This window comes from Pristis pectinata, chromosome 6 (genome assembly GCF_009764475.1).
Source record: "Pristis pectinata isolate sPriPec2 chromosome 6, sPriPec2.1.pri, whole genome shotgun sequence".
NCBI lineage: Eukaryota > Metazoa > Chordata > Chondrichthyes > Rhinopristiformes > Pristidae > Pristis > Pristis pectinata.
Window position 1 is genome coordinate 104,452,346 of NC_067410.1, and position 22,895 is coordinate 104,475,240.

Below are 22,895 nucleotides of genomic sequence, written 5' to 3' on the forward strand. Positions count from 1 at the left end.
CAATATCTTTTTCCCATTATTGAGCGATCCAGTACCAGAGGGCATGCATTTAAGGTGAGAGGGGGTAGGTTCAGAACAGACGTGAGGGGTGGATGCCTGGAATGTGTTGCCTGATAGGGTGGTGGAGGCAAATTCATTGGGTGCTTTTAAGAGGGGCTTGAATGGGCACATGAATGAGAGGAAAATAGACGGATATGGGCATTCTGTAAGTAGGAGGGATTAGCTATGTCGGCACAACATTGTGGGCCGAAGGGCCTGTTATGTACTGTACTGTTCTATGTTCTATGTCCATGCCGACCTTTTTGCCCATCTACTCTAATCCCTTTTGCCCACATTAGGACTGTATTATCCTTCTATGCCTTGCCTGTTTAAATGTCTGTCTAAAAGTCCCTAAAACATAGGAATTTTATTGATTCCACCTGCTCCTCTTAACAGAGCATTTCAGGTATCAGCTACTCTCTGTGGATTGGTACTTTGTATCAGAGCTGAAGACTCAGCTCAGTAGCTCGGTAACACCAGACCTGATGGTCAGCCTACAGACTCATTTTGGAAACCTGAGTATATATTTTAGGCTGATGGCTTCACAATATCTGGTTTATAATGTGCCTTCAGTTTCGAAAAAAATACTTCACTGACGTGTTTTCACGCAAAAATGCCAGACCACATAAACAGAGAGCAAGACAGATGATCAAAAGCTTGGTCAAAGAAATAGATTTTAAGGAGCAACTTAAAGGAGCAAGGATTAGCAGTTGAAATTCTGTAAAAAATTTGAACGCTGAGACGATGCTACTTTGGCAGACATACTTTCCTCTTGGGATAAGTGCTTCAACCTTTGTAACCTTCTGAAGTTGTTGTCCGAAATCCCATGACTTTTGAAAAAGAGCAGCATTCTGGCCAACATTCATCCTTCAATTAAAATCATTAAGATAAGTTAATCGCTGTTTGTGGGATTTTGCTGTTTGCAAATCAGCTGCTGTGACTCCTACATTTTAAAGTAATCTGGCTTAAAAAGTACATGATTGGCTGAAAAGCTCTTTCAGACATCTTGAGGTCGGGAAAGATATGATATAAATGCAGGCTCTTTCTAGTACCTTACTAAATTCACCAGTGTAGTTATCTGGAGGATCCCATTCCTTGCTCTTTCCTTGCCGAGGCAGTCATCTTTAATTTAGAAATTTAAGCCCAGGCAAATGCTACTACTGGTCAAAGACCAATGATCTGAAGAGAAAGCATGAGTCGGCTGAGAGAAGGGACATAGTGCTATCCAGGTAGGCTGGGTCCACCGCTGAGGAGTGCGAGAGATACACCAGAGGAGCAATGAATGAAGACCAGTCCTGCGAACGGTAGCCAACATTCAGATTGATACGCAGAGATGGACCAGTTGGTGCATCAGACCATTCCTCTACCACTGATGACTGAAGCATCATTGACAAGATCGATTCCCTCACTCCCAACACATCAGGGGATGATAGAGATAAATAAAAGGGATGAAAGGAGGTGAACTGAATGGGTAAAAATCTTGAAATGAACTCTCCCAAGATCTCCTTTGTTTATTGATTATTAAATTACACAAGACATTGCAGCTGGTTGGATTGCAGGAACTTATAATGTTAATTTGACTATACTGAGAATGAGGATAACATGAATAAGCTTTTCTTCCCTCTTCCCCCTCCAACGCTGCAGAGGTTGGTAAATCACTAATGCAGTGTTCTTGCAGAAGGTTGTCAGTATTAAAGCAAATCTTTTATTGAACCTTCACACAGTGGCTGTTTACTGCCATCTATAGGAGAAACACTGGCTTTTGATATCTGAAAGGGAAGATAAAGATCATACAAAGCAATTCTAAAAGGCTTGAAATGGACCGATAATCTTTTTATGATCAAGGACTGGCAAAACAGTCATTTTGGGACTCACTAGGATTTAGCTCTTTATCTGATAAAGCTTGATCAATCTGGATTGATATTGGATTCAGAAGACTTTGTGTCTATAATCTAAATGCTATTGAACCTCTTTGATGCAGCTAAGCTTATTACCTCAGATTCTGCTGCATCTGACAGGGTTGGGTGCCAGTTTTCATTTCACTCATCAAATAATCTGTTTTGACGGTGATACAGATGAGGTGTTAGGGTTCCATAGGACATGCCATTGGCAACAGTATGAGTGGTGGATAGGTTACAGGGGGAGCTTCAGACAGCTTGTTATTACAGGCATAAAAAACTCCTGGATCAAGGTCCCAGACATTAAAGTAAGCAGAGGAGAAAGAGAGAGAATTCCAGCATCTCCATTTTTTTTTCTTTTCAGATCATGCACTATATTGTATCTGACTCCAGTGAATGTACCAGACATGGATACAAATGCCCCTGAATTACAGAGGTCACTGTTTCTCTTCATCTGCGGGTATTAACAGGTAGCCCTAAGCCCTTACGGAGGGATGGACAACCTTCCTACTTTGGGGAGATGCAAGGGAATTAGCAGCAATTTCCTTAAAGTGGCCCTGTCTTTTTTAATATGCTCCCGGGAGACAGTCAAGGCGAGAAAAAAAGGCAGAGCTGGAGGGGAGGTGGATATCACGTACAATAGAAGGATGACTAGGCTTGAAGGCTCTGACAATGTTCCCTCAACTTCTTTTCCTGCTTATGTTGGTGCAACCTAGAAGCTTGGCTGCTAAACTGAACCCTTGCTAAGACTGAGATACAAGAGACTGCAGATGCTGGAATCTGGAGCAAAACCAAACTGCTAGAGGAACTCAACGGGTCAGGCAGCATCTGTGGAGAGAAATAGACAGTTGATGTTTTGTGTCGAGACCTGAACATGAACTGTTTTTTATCTCTACAGATGTAGTTTGACCTGCTGAGTATTTCCAGCATATTCTGCTTTTATTTCAGAGTTTCAGCATCTGCAGTTTTTTGATTTTCATCTACAAATTTAAATGCAGGTACCAAACAAAGAATAGTATTTGTATCGTGGATTTATGGAATTGGCCTGAAAGAACTCAAAACTATTATCCTTTAAGAATAAGGAGATTTTTAGGTTCTGTCTGTGTTGGACTTTAAACCAAATTTCCAAAAAGATGTAAAAACTTTACACACCAGGGGTTCATTGTTCAGGGATTTTACTGAGTCAACGGCTGAGCCCTTGATAAACCAAGTAGACCATGGGTTTAGTCCCTGGAGCATAATATAGAGCTGGCTTTAGCATGTCTGTTGATAAATTGATACCTTCCTCTGTTGTTTATGAAGCAATCTCTGCTGCTTATGGGTGTGTGAGAGCATTGTGCAAGGAAAGATATTGTTGCCATCACAATTAAATAAGCTCTGACTTTTACACTACTGTTTGATCTTTGGAAACTTGCTCCAAGAAGAATCAATGCCTTCAAAAGAGATGGGGTGAAGGGGAAGGAAGCCAATATTTGGGTCATGCTGAACAAATGTTAACCGGCAAATTATTTTCTCAGTCTTCAGTCATTCCACTGGCCATTTTGATTCACGATGTGGGGTCTAGAGTGGGGTGTTTATGTTCTGGAGCTTGCTGCCTGATACTTTTCTATTTTTATTATGTTAAAGTTTGTGTTAATTTATGCCAGATGTATGATGCTTCTCCTTCTTCATCCCTCACTATTATACTGATTGGGGTTACCAAATGTGAATGCATATAATTCCTGGAGGTTTCATTCAAATGACCTCTTGATTCCAACTGCCCATCTCTAGGCTCCCACCATTGTCACTAACACATTCATACGCAGGGGGCACTTCTTAGCCACAATCAATCTAAAGATAATAGAGTCTTCATTACCTCTTAAACAATTCTGCTCTGTCAGTCAAATAATACCTTCTGCTTAATATCCAAAAATGTTTAAAACAAATGACCAAGAAATGTTCAAAAGAACTTTTTCACAAAACACAAATATATTTAATGCTGCCTTGAATCTTCTCCTGGGTTTAGCAACATGATTACCAGAGAAGGCCATTTAGACTCTTGAGTCTGTTGCATCATTCAATGGGATCATGGCTGATCTCAAGTCCTTGATCCACTCTGGTTCTGTAGCCCATTGGAACTCCTTCCTGACAAAAGTCTACAAAGTCTATCCATGGGGTACAGCACAGGTAGCCACAGTACTAGTGGACTCAGATCTGTTGCTATGTAACACTGGGGTAGAGTACTGGTGGATATAGGTCTGTCACTGTGTAAAGCTGGGGTACAATACTTGAAGACTCAGGTCTGTCACTGTATAGCACTGGGACGCAGCATTGATGGGCTCAGGACCGTTGCTGTGTAACATTGTGATACAGCACTGGTGGTGACAGGTCTGTCCCTGTATAATACATTTTATTGGTTCAAGTATCATGAAATAGTTGATTTTACTGAAATAGCTTATTTTACTGGCTTGAATTTCATGATTATTTCCTCATGCAATAAAATCTAACATGGAGCCATTAGCATTGTAAATATTATTTCCTCCCCAGTGGATTTCATGCATCATAACTTTTTTCCTTGCAATTCCTTGCAATCTTCCTCAGTGTCTATTCTCATTTTAACTGCAGTTCTTGGAAATTCAATAATTAGGTTCCCTGTGTGATTCGTAAGAACAATCTCTTTGGAGGATGATCAGTACCAATTGAAAATTGCAACTATTAGAACAAAGCATTCCAGAATATGGTATGAAATGGACTTAAGGAAAGGGCACGTCACACTTAACACTTCATTCCTTAGGGGTTTGCTGTATTATGCATTAACCTTGCCTTGGAAAATTAAATCCTGCCTTTATAGGTCCAAGCATTAATAACCTGAAAACATTTAGAAACAGCCAATCAACTTCTCTGAGAATTAAAGTTAACTATTAGAAGTGTAGAGTCTCATTCCTAGAAATATCGAATTTTTTTCTAATATTTTTCCTGTATGTCCCTACCTCCTTTCTAGTAATCCAATCTTTTTTGCTTTATTAACATTTTTTGGTGTTCCTGATTTGACATTGTGTCAATCCTCTTGAATTCGCCCTCCTCCTCTTCCCTTCCTGTGTTTAGCTCCCAATTCTCACAGCTGATTAAGGAGATACCTTGTTGGCTGCCCTGTTCATTCTGGTTCAGGTATGCATTGCCGAGGCATTATTAGCTCACACTCTGCAAGTCTGTGAGATGAAGGGTGCAGAGGCAGATGTAACTTACAGGGTGTTTTGATACTCTTGCAGAATCTGACCTACTTTATACCCCTCATGGAAGGTCTAGTCATTTGGTGAGTTAGCAGCAACTTATGGTTCTTTGTTGATTCAACTGGGCCAACCCTTTTAGAAACTACTAAGGATGAGAAAGTCTAAGAACAGCTCGAGTGGCAGCAGAATATAAGATCAAACAGGGATGTGACAAGGAGCTGAGAATTTGAGCTTGCCTATCCTCATTTTCCCAGTACAACAGGGTTGGTCAGTTGTCGGCTATTGTCCTACAATGTTCTGCGATGTCCCTGCTTCAGTAAAATGGAACAGTTCCATTCCAGTCAATAGCAGCTCCTTCCCACTTGGTGCGAATGGTCATCAACACTGAAGGGAACCTTTTCTCGGGATCATCTTCCGTCTCATGCATCCCCTCTTCCCAATGATGAGAGTGTGTGTCTACAAGGCAAGGGGGGAGACAAAATGACATTTGAGAATTCTGTTGGAAATGAGAGGGAAAGGAGATAAGGTCAGATTGTTGATAAGCTCTTCACATTAGGAATGGAATAGGCATTGACAGCAAAAGGTGAAGTTCAAGAGCTTTCTAGCAAGAAAGAGGAGAAGAAAAAAAATTGAGCCAATGTATTACCTTTCACATCTGCGTCAGGATGTCCAGATATATTTGTAACCTGTAAAGTACTTTTGAAATATGTTCGCTGTTGGAAACATAACAGTCAATTCATGCATAGCAAATTCCTCCAAATAGCAAATGACGACAACCAGATAATCTAGTTTTTAGTGCTGTACTGCAACCTTGGTCTAGATTTTAACACTTGAGTCACTGGATCCTACAACATTATGACTCAGAGACGAGAATGCAACTGGCGAGAAAAGAATTGAAACCAGTCAGAAATGACACAGCAGAATCAGAGGCTGGGAAATAACTCAAATCTTACAGACCAGAAGAGTACAATCTAGCAGGTTTGCAGTGTCCTGCAAATTCCCTGCTGAGAAATCAATGGGGATCGCTCCCCTACTCCCACCAACTTCCGTTCATCACCACCAGACAAGAAAATCAAACTTTTAAACATTTATTCTCGACAAGGCCAGAATTTATCGCCGAACCCTAATTGAACTTGAACAACTAGTGGTGAACTAGCTCCCTGAACTCCCATAATTTTTCATGACTAGGACGGAACAATATTGTGATTATTCACTACTCTGCCTTAGTGGGGTCTGCGTCAGATTTCACATTATAATGAGTGAGCTGACAACCTGTATTAGTGACTGACAAGTAGGAACTTGGACATATAAAGTCCGCTTAATGTCATCAGAACAACAGTATCTTGCACCAGTAAAATACCTATGAGATATATGCAGCTCTCTAACATACCAATACCATAGAAAACTTTATTGATTCTGCTGAACTATTTCTGAGTTGCTTCAGTTCTTCTCCAGTCACTAGCATCCTCATGTCCGACTCATAAGTTTATGGGATTGTCATACCCCAGCGAGGTCCCCTAAACAGCAGAGACCATGACCAGTTGATCTGTTCTGGTGATATTGGTTGAGACACTAATATCAATAGGACCCTTCTACTCTTCAAGATAAAGCTATAGAGTTCTTTATATCCACCTGAGAGGGCTGAAGCACACCCTGGCCTAATGTCCAATCCAAAGTTCAGTGGCTCTGAAAGTGCAGCACTCCCTTTGCACAGGCACTGATGTGCCAGCATTGATTTTGTGCTCAGATTCTTGGACTCAGAGCACTACCACCGAGCCAAAGCTAACAAGAGATTTACATTAAATTCAACAGTCCATACCTATCGTTAGTGTGACTGCCTTTCTCTGTGATGGCTGGCCAGTGTAAAAATACAAGTCAAAGAGGTGTTCCATTTTCCAGTCAGACAGTAGCTGCCGCTTTGTGCTGAAGAGCACACTGAAGGTATTGTTGATGTTGCACAGCCAGATTGGCAGCTTGGGAGTTTTCAGCATGCTTCCAACCTGGAAAAAGAGAAAGTCACCAAGATCATCCTAACACCAATCTACTGTGTGGAAGGCTAAGGATAACAAGGTAGATATTCTCTCTCTTTTCTACATTTTAAACACACAACATAGTAAGGCATCCATATGGAATGCTGTTCCATTGATCATCCAACGAGTAGAACAGCATACCTGGAAGAGTGTTGTTTCTGTTGGTTCATCCCCTGAAGTGCTGGCTGCAAAGCTCACACCTAAAGGTTGATAAGTGCAAGAAATTTTTCATGCGTCTTTCACAGGGAGTGTAAGGATGACTGACAAAGCTGTTCTAATGCCAAACAAATGGTGTAGAGCTGCTTGTAGTCCAAATACCTTTCTTTGGATGAGATTGGACCTAATTGTTTGTAAAATACTAGGATGAGTAGAGTGTCTGATGGTTTTCGACTGTGTCAATCGAGTCATGGTGTCCTTCAGTGCAGAAGGAAGTAATTTGACCCATCAAGCCCACGTAGGTCTCCAGAAAGACTTAGGAACAATAGAAAATTTATGACATAGATACAGTCCATTTCAACACATCATATCTGGGCTGGTTGGAAAAGAGCTAGCCCACCTCTTCCAACCTTCCAACACTTGATCCATAGCCCGGCAGGTCACTTCTCTTCAGTTACTTGTTAAACATGATGAGGGGTTATGTCTCCACCATCCTTTCAGGCGGTGAGTTTTAGACACCCTCCACTCTCTGAGAGAAAGAAAATATTCTCATCCACCCTCTAATCCTTCCTTCATTTAACTTTATGCTCCCAGGTTCTTTTTCCCCCATCTAAGGATTGATAAATTAAGCCATTTTAATTCCCCTCCTCATTCCTGCACTGACACATCTGTCCTCAGCCTCCTCCACTGCCAGGGTGAGGCTAACCACAAACTAGAGGAACAGCACCTCATATTCCACTAGGGTAGTCTACAACCTGACGGCATGAATATTGAATTCTCCAGTTTCAGGTAACCTACTCCCCTTATGTCTCCTTCTCTCTCCTGATCTACCCAGCTCCTTCTACACCCAGCTCAGCCCCATCACCTTGTTTCCTTCCCCTCCTCCACCCACTCCATTTGCCAACACCCCCCACTCACCCCTCACCACTGGGTCCCCTCCCCCTACTGTTCCCGTCTGTCCCCTCCCCACCTCCCCTATTTGGTTCCAGGCTCCACCTTCCTTTCCCATCAGATTCCATCATCTGCAGCCCTTTGTTGCCTCGACCTACCACCTCCCAGCCTCTGTCACTATTTCCATCCTTCTCTCTCTCACCTAACTGTCACCTCTCCTCAACTGGATCCACCTATCACCTGCCATCACCTCTTTATACTGGCTATACCCTTCGGTCCAGATGATGAGTCTCAACTCGAAATGTTGACTGTCCATTTCCCTCCACAGATGCTGCCTGACCCGCTGAGTTCCTCCAGCATTTTGTTTGTTGCTCCAAATTCCAGCATCTGCAGTTTCTTATGTCTCAATTTACAGCATTGAAAAAGCCAACATTTATGATCCGTGTCGCATCTCATGGGCTGAGCCTCCAGTTGCCCTGTGGTGGTAACATTCCAGTTGTTCTGTGTTGATCTGATCTCCTCCTGACTGCACAGGAGATATGCTATTTACAAATCTGGGAACTTGTGCATTGTTCTAACCCTGAGATCTCTCAGGCTAGAATCCAGCTACTCAAGCCAAGGCTGATGGGACCTGACTCTGTGCTGTGTCATAGAGAGTCACAGAGCCATACAGCACGGAAACAGGCCCTTCGGCCCAACCGGTCCATGCTGACCAAGATTCCCATCTAAGCTAGTCCCATTTGCCCGTGGTTGGCCCATATCGCTCTAAACCGTTCCTATCCATGTACCTGTCCATATACCTTTTAAATGTTGTTAATCTACCTGCCTCAACCACTTCCTCCAGCAGATCATTCCATATACTGACCAACCGCTGGGCGAAACAGTTGCCTCTCAGGTTCCTATTAAGTCTTTCCCCTCTCACCTTAAACCTATGCCCTCTAGTTCTTGATTCCCCAGCCCTGGGAAACTGTGCGCAGTCACCCTATCTAAGCCCGTCATGATTTTATCACCCGCCCTCCTCCTACGCTCCAATGAAAAAAATCCCAACTTACTCAACCTGTCTCCATAACTCAGTCCCCGGAGTCCTGGCAACATCCTTGTAAATCTCCTCTGCATTGTTTCCAACTTAATGGCATCTTTGCTATAGCAGGGTGACCAAAAGTGAACACAATATTCCAAATGTGGCCTCACCAACTTCTTGTCCATTGGGGTGAGGTTATATCAGGTTCCTTGGATTGGATTGGGCTGGACCAGCAGCCATTGGCTTATTACAAATAAGCACACCGGTGTTAAGGGCTGGAGGCCGAATATTAACAGTTGGACTCATAGACACAAGGGCTGGTGGGTGAAATGAGGGCATGATATGTGCTCTTGCTGTGACAGGATTCTAGGCAATGGTTAGGTCTGGTAGCAATAAACCTAGAGATCTGATGACACCACTGTTGTTTGACGAATCACAGATGGTGACAAGTCAGCTTACCCGAGTGAGGTAGGACACCTGGTTGAGCAGTGCCACAACAACAACCTCTCACTCAACATCCGTAAAACTAAAGAGCTGATTATTGACTTCAGGAAGGGGAAGGAAGGAGAACATGCATCAGTCTACATTGGTGGAGAGGGTCAGCAGCTTTAAATTCCTGGTCGTTAACATATCGGATGACCTGTCCTGGGCCCAGCACAGAGATGCAATCACAAGGAAGGTGTGCCAGCATCTTTACTTTCTTAGAAGGTTAAGGAGGTTTGGCATGTTACTGAACACGCTAACAAACTTCTACAGATGTACTGTTGAAGGTACCCTCTCTGGTTGCTTCATGATCTGGTACGGCAATTCGAATGCGCAGGACCATAAGAAGCTGCAGGCCAATACATCATGGGCACATCCCTCCCCACCACTGGTAGTATCTACAGAATGTGCTGCCTCAAGAATGCAACATCAATCATCAAAGGTCCCCACCATCCGGGCCAAGCCATCTTCTCACAGGTACTATTGGGCAGGAGGTACAAAAGCCTGAAGTCCCACACCACCAGGTTCAAGAACAGCTACTTCCCTTCTACCATTTGGTTCTGCATAACCCTAATCACTACCTATGACCACTTTGACCACTTTGCATTACAATGGACTTTATTTCTAATTGTGTTCTTTCTTGTATAATTTTGTATAATTTATGGTTTTGTTGTGAATGTTGTGTCTCCGATGCTATGTGCCACTGATGCTGCTACAAGTAAGCTTTTCATTGCACCTGTGCATATGACAATAAACTTGACTTTGATTTTGAGTTGTGATTGGGTTGGGCTTGGATTGGGTGTGATAGCATTATAAAGATAAGATAAGATATTTTTATTAGTCACATGTACATCGAAACACACAGTGAAATACATCTTTTGCATAGAGTGTTCTGGGGGCAGCCTGCAAGTGTCGCCACGCTTCTGGCGCCAACATAGCATGCCCACAACTTCCTAACCCGTACGTCTTTGGAATGTGGGAGGAAACCGGAGCACCCGGAGGACACAGTCACAGGGAGAACGTACAAACTCCTTACAGACAGTGGCTGGAATTGAACTTGGGTCGCTGGCGCTGTAATAGCGTTGCGCTAACTGCTACACTACCATGCCTGCCCAATTAGATTGAGGATAGGTTTTAGTTTTGTACCCAAGCTGACCTTTATTTTAGGTTACAGGGTCCAACCAGGCACATGTGCAACCACTGTGTCCAGGCGTGAGTGTGCCGTTCTGGAGGGTGGTCTTTTTGAGATCGAATGCCCTAGAGTTTGTCCCAAAGTTGCTGGAACCCTTAGATTACTGAAGAATCTGGGTGAAATCCAGAGAGTTCCCAGGTTTGTATAGTTTCTATTTTATTGAAGAAAGAGACCAGTACATATTCTGGGATTGATTTACGATTTAAACTCGGCACCCTCCAGTCTCCCTCAGGATAATCTGAACATACACCACACTGCAGTATTAAAGCTCTGCTGCAATTCCTGAATAAAAAAGCTGCTTAAGTGACATCCCACAGCTTTGCAACATAAATAATCTATTAATTACATGCAGGCAGTCTATCACCAGACTTTCACTGATCCATAAAAGGAATGCACTGCCTCATTAGCACACAGCTCTATGAAACTTAATTACCTTCAGGTGAATTCTTTAAGAAATTGGTCCCTGACGCACATTAAATGGGAATTTCCTCTGAGAGCACTGACCTGATAAACTATGTGCAATGGTGCTACAAAATGGGTCAATGCCACGAACACACTATTCATCACACTTCGAAGATTGTCATGATGAAAATCCAATAAGGAATACAGGAGAAACTCATTTACCCTGGCCAAAATCAAAATACTGCAGATGCTGAAAATCTGAAATAAAACAGAAGATGCCTGAAATGCTCAGCAGGTCAAGCAGCATCTGTGAAGAGAGAAGGAGGGTTAATGTTTTAGGTCGATGATCTCTCATCAGAGTTTGAAAAGACATCAGTCTGAAATATTAACTCCGTTTCTCTTTCCACCAATATTGTCTGACCTGCTGAGTATTTCCAGTATGTTTCAGTTTGATTTTCGTGCCCAGTGAATGGTTGGAATGTGGAACATGCTGCTTCAATGTAGGAAGCTGATATCACAGATATATTTGAGGGGAATACATAAGGTGCAAGCAGCAAGGATCAGATAGGGCTCATGAGGAATATAGAGTAGCAAGGAAGGAACTTAAGAAGGGGCTGAGGAGAGCAAGAAAGGGGCATGAAAAGGCTTTGGCGAGTAGGGTTAAGGAGAATCCCAAGGCTTTTTTCTCGTATGTGAAGAGCAGAAGAATGACGAGAGCAAAGGTAGGTCTGATTAGAGACAAAGGTGGGAAGGTGTGCCTGGAAGCTATGTAAGTGGGTGAGGTTCTCAATGAATACTCCTCTTCAGTATTCACCAAGGAGAGGGGCCTTGATTTCGCTGAGGACTGTGTTGGTAAGGTTAATGTTCTAGAGCATGGAGATATCAAGAGAGAGGATGTGTTGGCGCTGTTAGAAAATATTAGGACAGATAAGTCCCTGGGGCCTGACGGAATATTCCCCAGGCTGCTTCATGAGGCGAGGGAGAAGATTGCTGAACCGTTGGCCAGGATCTTTGAGTCCTCGTTGTCCACGGGAATGGTACCGGAGGATTGGAGGGTGGCAAATGTTGTCCATTGTTCAAAAAAGGTTGTAGGGATAGTCCAGGGAATTACAGACCAGTGAGCCTTACATCTGTGGTGGGCAAGCTGTTGGAAAGGGTTCTAAGAGATAGGATCTATGAGCATTTAGAGAATCATGGACTGATTAGGGACAGCCAGCATGGATTTGTGAAGGGAACATCTTGCCTCACAAGCCTGATAGGGTTCTTTGAGGAGGTGACCAGGAAGATTGATGAGGGTAGTGCAGTAGATGTGGTCTACATGGATTTTAGTAAGGTGTTTGACAAGGTTCCACATGGTAGGCTTCTTCAGAAGATCAGAGGGCATAGGATCCAGGGATGCTTGGAGAGAAAGCACAGAGCGAGGAAGGTCACACGGCTGTGGAACCGATTTTCTGCCACCCTCACCTACTCCAATCTTACCTCTTCTGAACGCTCCTTTCTCTCCTTACCTTTGGCCCATCCCCCAGTGGATCTGCTCTCCCCTCCTCCCCCGCACCTGCCTATCACTATCTCTTACCTGCATCTACCTATCACCACTTTGTGCCCACCCCACCTCCCCTCCTTTGTCCACCTATCACTGCTCTGCTTTTCCCTCCTAAATATTGGGCTTCCCCTTTTCCTATCTTCAGTCCTGAAGAAGGGTCCCAACCCAAAACGTTGACCACCTGCTTTTCTCCACAGATGCTGCCTGGCCTGCTGAGTTCCTCCAGCATCATCATGTTTTTCGTCTTGGCCCATACATGACTCTAGATTCACCAACGTGATCGACTCTTATATGTCCTCTGAAACGGCCGAGCAAGCTGCTCAGTTCTAAAGCAATAAGGAATGGCAATAAATGCTGGCTTGCTACTGAGACCGATCCCACCACAGATACTCCCCAGGTTACGGCAGTGTTCCGTTCCCGAGAAATCATTGTAACCGGAACAGCGTAAGTCAGAAATGCAGCTGCAAACCGAGTTCTCGCACAGAAAAAGCCTCCAGCCCCGCAGCAGCCAGCAAATCCATGCCGCTGGTTTCCAAAACACTAATTCATATGTACGGGCTATACAATAATCGGATGTTCGTAAGCTGGGGAGGACCTGTAAATGATTCAATTTTAAGAAATAGTAATTTCCCAATTGCTAGCTAGCTTTGGGTCAGGTACAGTCGGATGCTATTGTGAAGCAATTGTTGTGCTACTTTTAAGAAAATAAGATCTACATAGAACATAGAATGCTACAGCACAGTACAGGCGCTTCAGCCGACAATGTTGTGTTGACATTTTATCCTGCTCTAGTACCTATCTAACCCTTCCCTCCCACATAGCCCTCCATTTCTCTATCATTCATGTGGCTATCTAAGAGTGTCTTAAACGTTTTCATCAAGGAAAGCCAATCTAGTGACTCATGGTTGAGATGGAAATATAAATTAAGAGTTTTCTTCCCTTTTGAGAACACAGAATCACAGTTTTACAATTTCAAAGAATAAGAAATTACCTGTGGGAGCTTATCATGGTCCAGCTCATGTCTGTTCCAGTAGAGATAGCCCACATCACTTCGAGCAAGGATTCCATGTTGAGGATCTTTCAGTAAGGCACCCTGGTCATCATACTGAAGGTCACCATTGAAAACGTTTGGACTGGCTCTACCAGTGAGCATTAGGTTGATAAGAGCCTAGAAGGCAAGACAAAAGATTCACAAGGACGTTGCCAGGACTTATGAGGAGAAGGTGCAGAAGAGATTTACCAAGATGCTGTCTGGGATGGAACGTTTCCGTTATGAGGAGAGACTGGATAGGCTGGATTTGTTTTCACTGGAGCTGAGGAGGCTGAGTGGGAACCCAACAGAGGTGTACAAAATTATGAATGACATAGATATAGTAGATAGTAGGAAACTTTCCCCTATAGAAGAGATGTTTATAACCAGAAGGCATAAATTTAGGGTTAGCAGTAAGAGATCCAGAGGGGATGTGAGGAAGAATTGATTCACCCAGCAAGTGGATGGAATCTGGAACGCACTGGCTGAGTGGATGGTGGAGACAGATACTCTCACAACATTTAAGGAGTATGTGGACAAACACTTATGAATTATCAAGGCACAGAATGCAAAGTTACAAGCGCTGATAAATGGGATTAGTAAAGATGGGTACTTGATGGTCAGCATAGACATGATGGGCTGAAGGGCCCGCTTCGAACCTCCACTTCACCACTATTGCCGGGGCCTGCCCAGATATTCCACATTCCTGTAGTGAATACATCTTATACCTTGTCACCTGTGCTGCCAGTTCACCCTGTGTTTCTCCGGTGGATTCTCATGGAGTCCAACAGGGCAGCATGACCCCTTGCAGTCTGGAGACTCTGTCCCTGAGCCTGTGTAGGGTCAAACCTGGAACAAGCACTTCAGCCCTCATTCAAGTGAATAGGAGGCACTGGCACTTGGGAGGAAAGTAAATGGTCGTGTTTTTATTATTTACTTAAGTTGGTTTTAATAATTTTAATTGATTTTTCATGTCTGGATGTGCTTAGATTTCATCTGAAAAGAATTTTTTTAAAGTATAGTGTTTTTATTTTTTTGACAATAATTTTGTCTTCCTAAGTGCTATGTGCGTTACTTGGTGTTTGGTTGATTAGTAAGGGGGTTAAGGGTTGCAGGGAGAAGGTGGGAAAATGGGGTTAAAAAAATGGCCAAGCAGACTCAGTGGGCTGAATGGCCTAATTCTGCTCCTATATTTTATGGTCTTGTTTATGAATTTGAAGGATATTTGAAGGCAGCACAGTGGAACAGCTAGCAGAGCTGCTGCCTCACAGCTCCAGTGACCTGGGTTCAATCCTGACCTCAGGTGCTGTCTGTGTGGAGCTTTCCTAGTCTCTACGTGACCACGTGGGTCTCCTCTCGATGCTCTGGATGCATCCCACAACCCAAAAATGAGCAGGTTGGTAGATTAATGGACCATTAAAATTACAGTTGTAGATGAGTGGTTTAATTCTGAGGGAGGGGTACGGGGAGCTGATGGGAATGTGGGACGAATAAAATAGATAGATAGATATTTATCTATTAGTCACATGTACATCGAAAAACACAGTGAAATGCATCTTTTGCATTACTGAGAATGTGCTGGGGGCAGCCCGCAAGTGTCGCCACTCTTACAGCACCAACATAGCATGTCCACAGCTACTAACCCATACGTCTTTGGAATGTGGGAGGAAATCGGAACACCCGGAGGAAACCCACGCAGATGAAGGGAGAATGTGCAGACTCCTTACAGACAGCGGCGGGAATTGGTGGGATAAGTGGAAGAAGGGGTCCTCAGTGGGCTGCAGGGGTTGTTTCCATGACGTATCTTTCTATGATGACATGACCCTACTCAATGGCTTCAGCTACTCTGACGGTCCCTGAGCCAGAATGTGCGGCGTGGAACCAAAGCCATTCTGTGAATGCAGCCAGTTCCCTGCACTGGGCTAGCCCCTGCACTGCACTGGGCCATGATGATATGCACGGGCTCCCATCAGAGGCTATGCTGAAACAAACAGCAAGATGCTGCATGAACTCAGCAGGTCAGGCAGCATCTGTGGAGGGAAATGGACAGTCGATGTTTTGGGTCGAGACCCTTCAACTGGACATTTCCCTCCACAGGTGCTGCCTGACCTGCTGAGTTCCTCCAGTATTTTGTTTGTTCCTCCAGATTCCAGCATCTGCAGTCTCTTGTGTCTCCTTGGTTAGATGCAAACTGACAGCAATTTCAGGACAATGGAATACCTGGTCCAGGGATTCCTGCTATGATTTGATTGTTCTATGGGGAGTGATTGAGGAAGATTAAACAATACTCAAAGAAGTTTAGAAGAACGAGAGGTGACTTCAGCTGGAGACACAGAAGAGTTGACAGGATGTATATGAGAGGCCTGTTGTCAGTCTGGACATCAGGAGTTGACTATTTATGAATGAAATGAGGAGATATCAATGATCATGCATATTAAAATATTAATACTTACTTGTCGACAAGTAAAATTCCCCAGGCTTAACTGCAGGAGATGAGAGGTTGTATGGTCCATATCTTTATGAAGCCTGTAATAAAGAACAATATAATCAGAAGCTCACTAAGCTGCTTCCACAGAAGCCAAAGAAATCCACAAGCACATTCCACTTTACAATGTTCGCTTACATCAATCAGAGTAGGGTGCTTAAGACTTTGAGGCCGTTAATGTTGAAATTAGCTGTGTTTTCTTTCTTAAGCCTTCTTTAAAGAAATTATCCAATGTTTCTTACTGATATAGAGGGAAAGTTAAAATGATGCAACACAAAAGCCTGTGATAAATATACATTTCACTTTCTCCACTGCCATCAATCAATGGCCTGTAATGAAAGAAGAACCTAAAAGCACTTGGGAATGTAATCCCCTCTTCTAAAAACACTGCAACATGGTACTTCAATGCAATATCTTACTGCACAGGAAAAACACATTACCCTTTCATCGAGTATTCAATAATAAACTAGTGATCTTTTTGCTATTCTTTCCTCAATATTTCTTGATTAATTGAACAATTCAATCTTTAGTGCAAAAATTATATGTTTGAATTAGTCAATATTGCCAACACCTCAGATCCCTTACTTTTCTAGAGTCCTTGAGAAGAGTAAACTGTACAGGAACAGAATGACCCCATGACTTCCTTCACCTTTAAACTAATTGCAGAGAAAATAAAAGGTTAGTTAACACTCATTAATAAACCCAACAATTTCATAAACACATTACAATAATGTTTGTTACAAGTGTTCTAAAGTTTGGTTATTTCACATTCCTTTTAGCTTTTATTATAATCAAGCTTTTAATTAATTTAAATGGCTACATGTCTCCTTTAAAGTAACAAACAGAGAATTCTTTAGAAGCCAATTACCTGCTGTTATTACAAATATTGCAGCCTGACTTTTAACTTGCCTCAGGGGCTTGAGCAGCTTATGAAAGCATAATAATAGAAGCATTTATAAAGCACCTTTCAAGACCTCGGGAGAACCCAAAGTGCTTTACTCATTTGAAGTGTAGTCATTTTTCTAATGCAAGAAGGGCAACTGCCAATTTGTACTGAGTAAACTCCAAGGAACAGCGATGACATATTGACAGGATAATCTGTGAAGACACTGAGAATTTCCCTCTGAAGGATGGAAGGGCCTGTTTCTGTGCTGTACAACTCAATGACTTCAATGAGAACTACGGAGACACGAGACTGCAGATGCTGGAATCTGGAGCAACAAGCAAGATGCCAACACACCACCAAGAGCAGTTAAATTTCTGTCATTGTACTTACACAGTGTATCTGTTCAGTCACAAACTGCTGTAGCTTTGCCTTATCAGTGAAGTTAAAGAGCTGGAGCTAGGGAGAAATAAGAAAAAGTGTGACTGATTGCAGATTACCTGTAAAGGATTCAGGGGTAAATTAACAAAAGCTCCTGGGAGAAGAAATCTCACTAAGGTCTCTTGCCACCCATAATGTTGTTGAGAAGTGGGTAAAATACCAGAGAAATGGGATGCCATTGCACCACTGGATCTGTTACCAACTGACCCATGCTAGGGATGGCATCATCGACTTCTTTAAGTTGATTGAGCATCTTCATGGGAACTATCCACTCTGGCCTGTGTCTAACGGTAGAGTATCAAAAGCTCAGCAGTGTACTGATGGCATACCTGTGGATTTAGAACTCTTGCCCTTTTCCTGTGAGTATTTCAAAGCTCTGATTGTGACACTGAGGGACTCAGATTTGATATAAATCTTATAGGTGAACACTTGAGAACCAGTTACAAATAAGGTTCAGTTATTTCTATCAATGCCATTGGTCTTCATGTCACAATTTAAAAAAAATAAACACATTATGAGCCCCCACGTGTGTGAGTCATCTTGTTTAATATAATGCTAATTCTGTTTTATTTTCTGTTGTTGTATACACTTTAGGAACACAATTGCAGCGTCTCAATCTGAAACGTTGACAATACATTTCTCCCCCACAGATGCTGCTTGACCCGCTGAGTTCCTCCAGCAGATTGTTTGTTGCTTAAGAACACCATGTACAATTTGGGGCATGTGCAACAGTTTGTGACCATGTGCAGGAGGTAGGGCAATGTAATAAAAAAGCAGCAATGTCTCCATTTAATAAACAGCTATGTGCATGTTTAACTAATAATATGGAGCTCAATGACTACATTTACATATTCCATCCTGTTGAATCCAGCATACTTTATCTGAAAAAGTGTGCATCTCAAGAACAGCTTCTATCCTGCTGTTATAAGACTATTGAACGGTCCCCTAGTTCGATAAAGGGGCAGCACGGTAGTGTAGCGGTTAGCGTAACGCTATTATAGCGCCAGCGACCCGAGTTCAATTCCCGCTGCTGTCTGTAAGGAGTTTGTACGTTCTCCCCATGTGTCTGCGTGGGTTTCCTGCGGGTTCTCCGGTTTCCTCCCACATTCCAAAAAAGACGTAGAGGTTAGGAGCTATGGGCATGCTACGTTGGCACTGGAGGAGTGGCGACACTTGCAGGCTGCCCCCAGCACATTCTCAGTAACACAAAAAGGCGCATTTCACTGTGTGTTTCGATGTACGTGTGACTAATAAATAAATATCTTATCTCTATCTTAAGATGGACTCTTGACCTCACAATCTACCTTGTCTTAGCCTTGCAACTTATTGTCTGCTTGCACTGCACTTTCTCTGTAACTGTAATATTCTGCATTCTGTTATTGCTTTTCCCTTGTACTACCTCGATGTACTGGTGTGATATGCTTTCTATGGATGGCCTGCAAAACAAACCTTTTCACTGTAGCTCAGTACACGTGACAATAATAAACCAATTACCAACCTTATCCCATAAATAATCTGAAAGAGCAACTCAGGGATTGATATTGGAAGGTGGGAGCCTAGTGTGGTCACGGACAAAGAATGGAGATGATTGCAACTGCTCTAAGACTCAGGACAGGCAAAGTGGACCAAATGACCTCCTCCTGACCACTGTGTTACGATGATTATTCTCACAGTCCTTTGTTGCCTTACTGTGCACTGTTCAGACCGGACACTCTGTTTATAATATCTGACTCCCTTCAGTGCAAAATTAGCCTTACACCTTTCCTATTCTTTCTTTTAATATTTCTAATGTTTTGTTTTAATAATAATTAAGAATTTAACTAAATGACTGATTGTTTGTTTTCTTTTCGAAATAATTATAAAACTGTACTTTTTAATTATCAACTGTTAACGCCCTTTGGCTCTGTTTCAATTTCACAACTATTGTTGATAGTTTGGTAACATTGTTCCGACTATGTCGATAATCTGTCTAGACTAACCAAGGGTGGTTTATATATTTGTTTAACTTGGACATCTGCCACCAATAGAACTGGGGTTAGTTCAGTTAGAGGTTAGCCTTCTGGCTCCCTATTAGCCAGTTTTCAGGCTTTTGGGGGAGGGGGGTGGGGCTGTTTTTTGGGTTTTTTTCTGGACTGATGAACTACAAATTTCTTTAAATTGCCATCATATCCACTTCCTCTTTGAACTTTTTTACTTCCTCCTGTTTATGACCTCTTGTATAGCAAGATTAACCCATTACACACCATATGTTTACCTTTACATACGTATATGTATATACCTACCATATGTTCACCATATGTTCACCATACGTACCACATGTTACATACCATATGTTACATACCACACCATATGTTACATGCCATATGTTTACATATCACATGTTTACGTACCATATGTTTACCATACGTACCATATGTTACATACCATATGTTTACCTTTACATATGTTTAACCCTTTACATACCATATGTTTTTTAATCTGTTAAAATGGATAAGACTATTAATTTTATCTCATGGAATACTAATGGTTTAAACAACCCGATCAAGCGCAAGAAGATCTTTAAAGTTTTTCACAGATTAAATGCTCAGATCATTTCATGCTCAGATCATTTTTGCTCAGATACTCAGATCATTTTTGCCCAAGAGACTGATATCAAATGCTCAGATCATTTTGCCCAAGAGACTGATATCAGGAGGGAAGATAATCAACGTTTTTTTCGATTTTGGAGGGGTCAACAGTCCCATTCAAATTCACAAGCAAAGGTGAAAGGAGTCTCTATTTTTATAGACTCCGCAATTTCGTTTATTCATCATGTGACAATATCAGACCCAAATGGTAGATTTTTATTAATTACCAGTTTACTTCATAATAAAAACATTGTTATGGTTAATGTTTATGCACCCAATGTAGATCACCCTGAATTTTTTAAACATTTGTTTGCATTCTTTCCTAACTTAAATGAATACACTTTGATTATGGGTGGAGATTTTAATTGCTGTTTAAACCCTTCGATGGATAGATCTGTGTCAAATCCTGCACTTCCAAACAAATCCACTGTCTTTATTAACTGCTTCTTACTTGAACTTGGATGTTTGGACATTTCTACACCCATATGATAAAGAATTTTCATTTTTTTCTCATGTCTACCATAATTACTCGAGGATTGATTATTTTTTTATTGATGCTAGACTAGCTCCAGTTATTATGGACTGTAAATACGATGCAATTGCCATTTCTGATCATGCACCATTGAAATTATCAATTAAATTAGCAGATGTATCTTTTGGTGTCAGACAATGGCGATTTAACGCTTCTCTATTACAAGACTCAGATTTTGTCCAGTTTATTAAAGAACAGATTTCATTTTCCTTTTTAACTAATTTTACTGAAGAAATCTCCAGTGGCATAATATGGGATACTTTTAAAGCATATATCCGTGGTCAAATTATTTCATATTCCGCTGGATTGAAACAACGAACTAATAATGAAATACGTATATTAGCTGAAAAATATTCTGATACTCCTAATCTGGAGCTCTATAAAAAGAGAACAGAACTCCAATTACAACACAGTTTATTATTAACATCTTCAATTGAAAATTTATTACTTAAAACCAGAACTCAATTTTATATACATGGTGACAAATCTGGTAAATTATTGGCCAACCAATTGAAAGCCACTTTATCTAAAGGTCAGATTAATAAAATTCGTAAACAAGATGATACCTACACGACAGATCATGTTCAAATTAATAATTCCTTTCAAGAATTTTATACTTCTTTATACCAATCAGAATCCCCTGAAGATTCTACACTAATGCATGAATTTCTAAGAGATTTGAAGATTCCCCAATTATCTTTAAATTAACGTTCTATATTAGACGCACCCATATCGGAGGAAGAAATAAAGAAAGTAATATTTTCAATGAACTCGGGTAAAACACCCGGCCCTGACGGATAAACTGTCGAATTTTTTTAATCCTTTTCTGATATTCTTGTTCCCTGGTTAGCAAAAATTTTTAAAGATGCCCTATCAGTGGGTAAACTACCACAGTCTGTCTATGAAGCAACTATTTCCTTAATTCTTAAAAAGGATAAAGATCCCACTGAATGTGCATCTTATAGACCTAATTCTTTATTAAATGTAGATTCCAAAATATTTTCTAAAATATTGGCCTTTAGATTGGAAAAGGTTCTTCTACAAATTATCTCTGAAGACCAGACAGGATTCATTCAAAATCGTTATTTACATTTTAATATTAGGAGATTAATGAATATTATATATACCCCTTCATCTCAAATTCCAGAATGTGTTGTCTCACTAGATGCTGAAAAGGCGTTCGACAGAGTCGAATGGGAATATCTATTCATTACACTTCAAAAATTTAATTTTAGCCCCAAATTTATATCTGCGATCAAACTGATTTATTATACACCTATGGCTTCAATACTTACTAATAATCAAAGATCCCCATTATTTAGGCTTTCTCGAGGTACTAGACAAGCTTGCCCTTTAAGTCCTTTATTATTTGATATTGCTTTGGAATCCTTGGCTATTGCACTCCAGGATTCTTCAAACATATGTGGTATTACTTGTGGACAGAGGATTCATATAATATCTCTTTATGCAGATAACCTGTTACTTTATATTTCGAACCCGGAGGAATCTATCCCCGCAGTACTATCACTACTAGATCAATTCAGTGTTTTTTCTGGCTATAGATTAAATCTTAATAAGAGTGAACTTTTTCCATTAAATATGCAAACCCCAATTTATAGGCAATTACTTTTTAGATTAGTAACTGACTATTTTATGTACTTAGGTGTTAACATTACTAAGAAACATAAGGACTTATTTAAAGTTAATTTACTGCCTTTAATTGACCATGTTAAACAATTATTTACTAAATGGTCCCCACTGTCTTTATCAATGGTAGGCTGAATTAATGCGGTTAAGATGAATATTTTACCAAAATTTTTATATTTATTTCAAGCGATTCCAACTTTCATCCCGAAATCTTTTTTTGACATTATTGATTCTAAAATGCTTTCATATATTTGGCAGAATAAAAACCCAAGCTTAAATAAGAAATATTTACAAAAACTAAAAAAGGATGGTGGTATGGCCCTCCTTAACTTTAGATTATACTACTGAGCAATTAATATCAGATATTTAATTTTTTGGATACAAAT

General features: G+C 41.3%; 1 protein-coding gene across 1 annotated transcript in view; it reads right to left on the reverse strand.

The window, feature by feature from the left end:
* Nucleotides 1-5,239: 5,239 nt before the first annotated feature.
* Nucleotides 5,240-22,895, reverse strand: part of mindy4b (MINDY family member 4B) — a 38,289-nt gene continuing 20,633 nt past the window's right edge. The window contains exons 7-12 of the mRNA XM_052018645.1: nt 17,656-17,721; nt 16,965-17,035; nt 16,348-16,420; nt 13,856-14,032; nt 6,966-7,146; nt 5,240-5,602 (exon numbers count right to left, since the gene is read on the reverse strand). Coding sequence (XP_051874605.1) covers nt 5,460-5,602; nt 6,966-7,146; nt 13,856-14,032; nt 16,348-16,420; nt 16,965-17,035; nt 17,656-17,721 — 711 coding nt within the window. The 3' untranslated portion in view covers nt 5,240-5,459. The remainder of the gene's footprint in view (nt 5,603-6,965; nt 7,147-13,855; nt 14,033-16,347; nt 16,421-16,964; nt 17,036-17,655; nt 17,722-22,895) is intronic.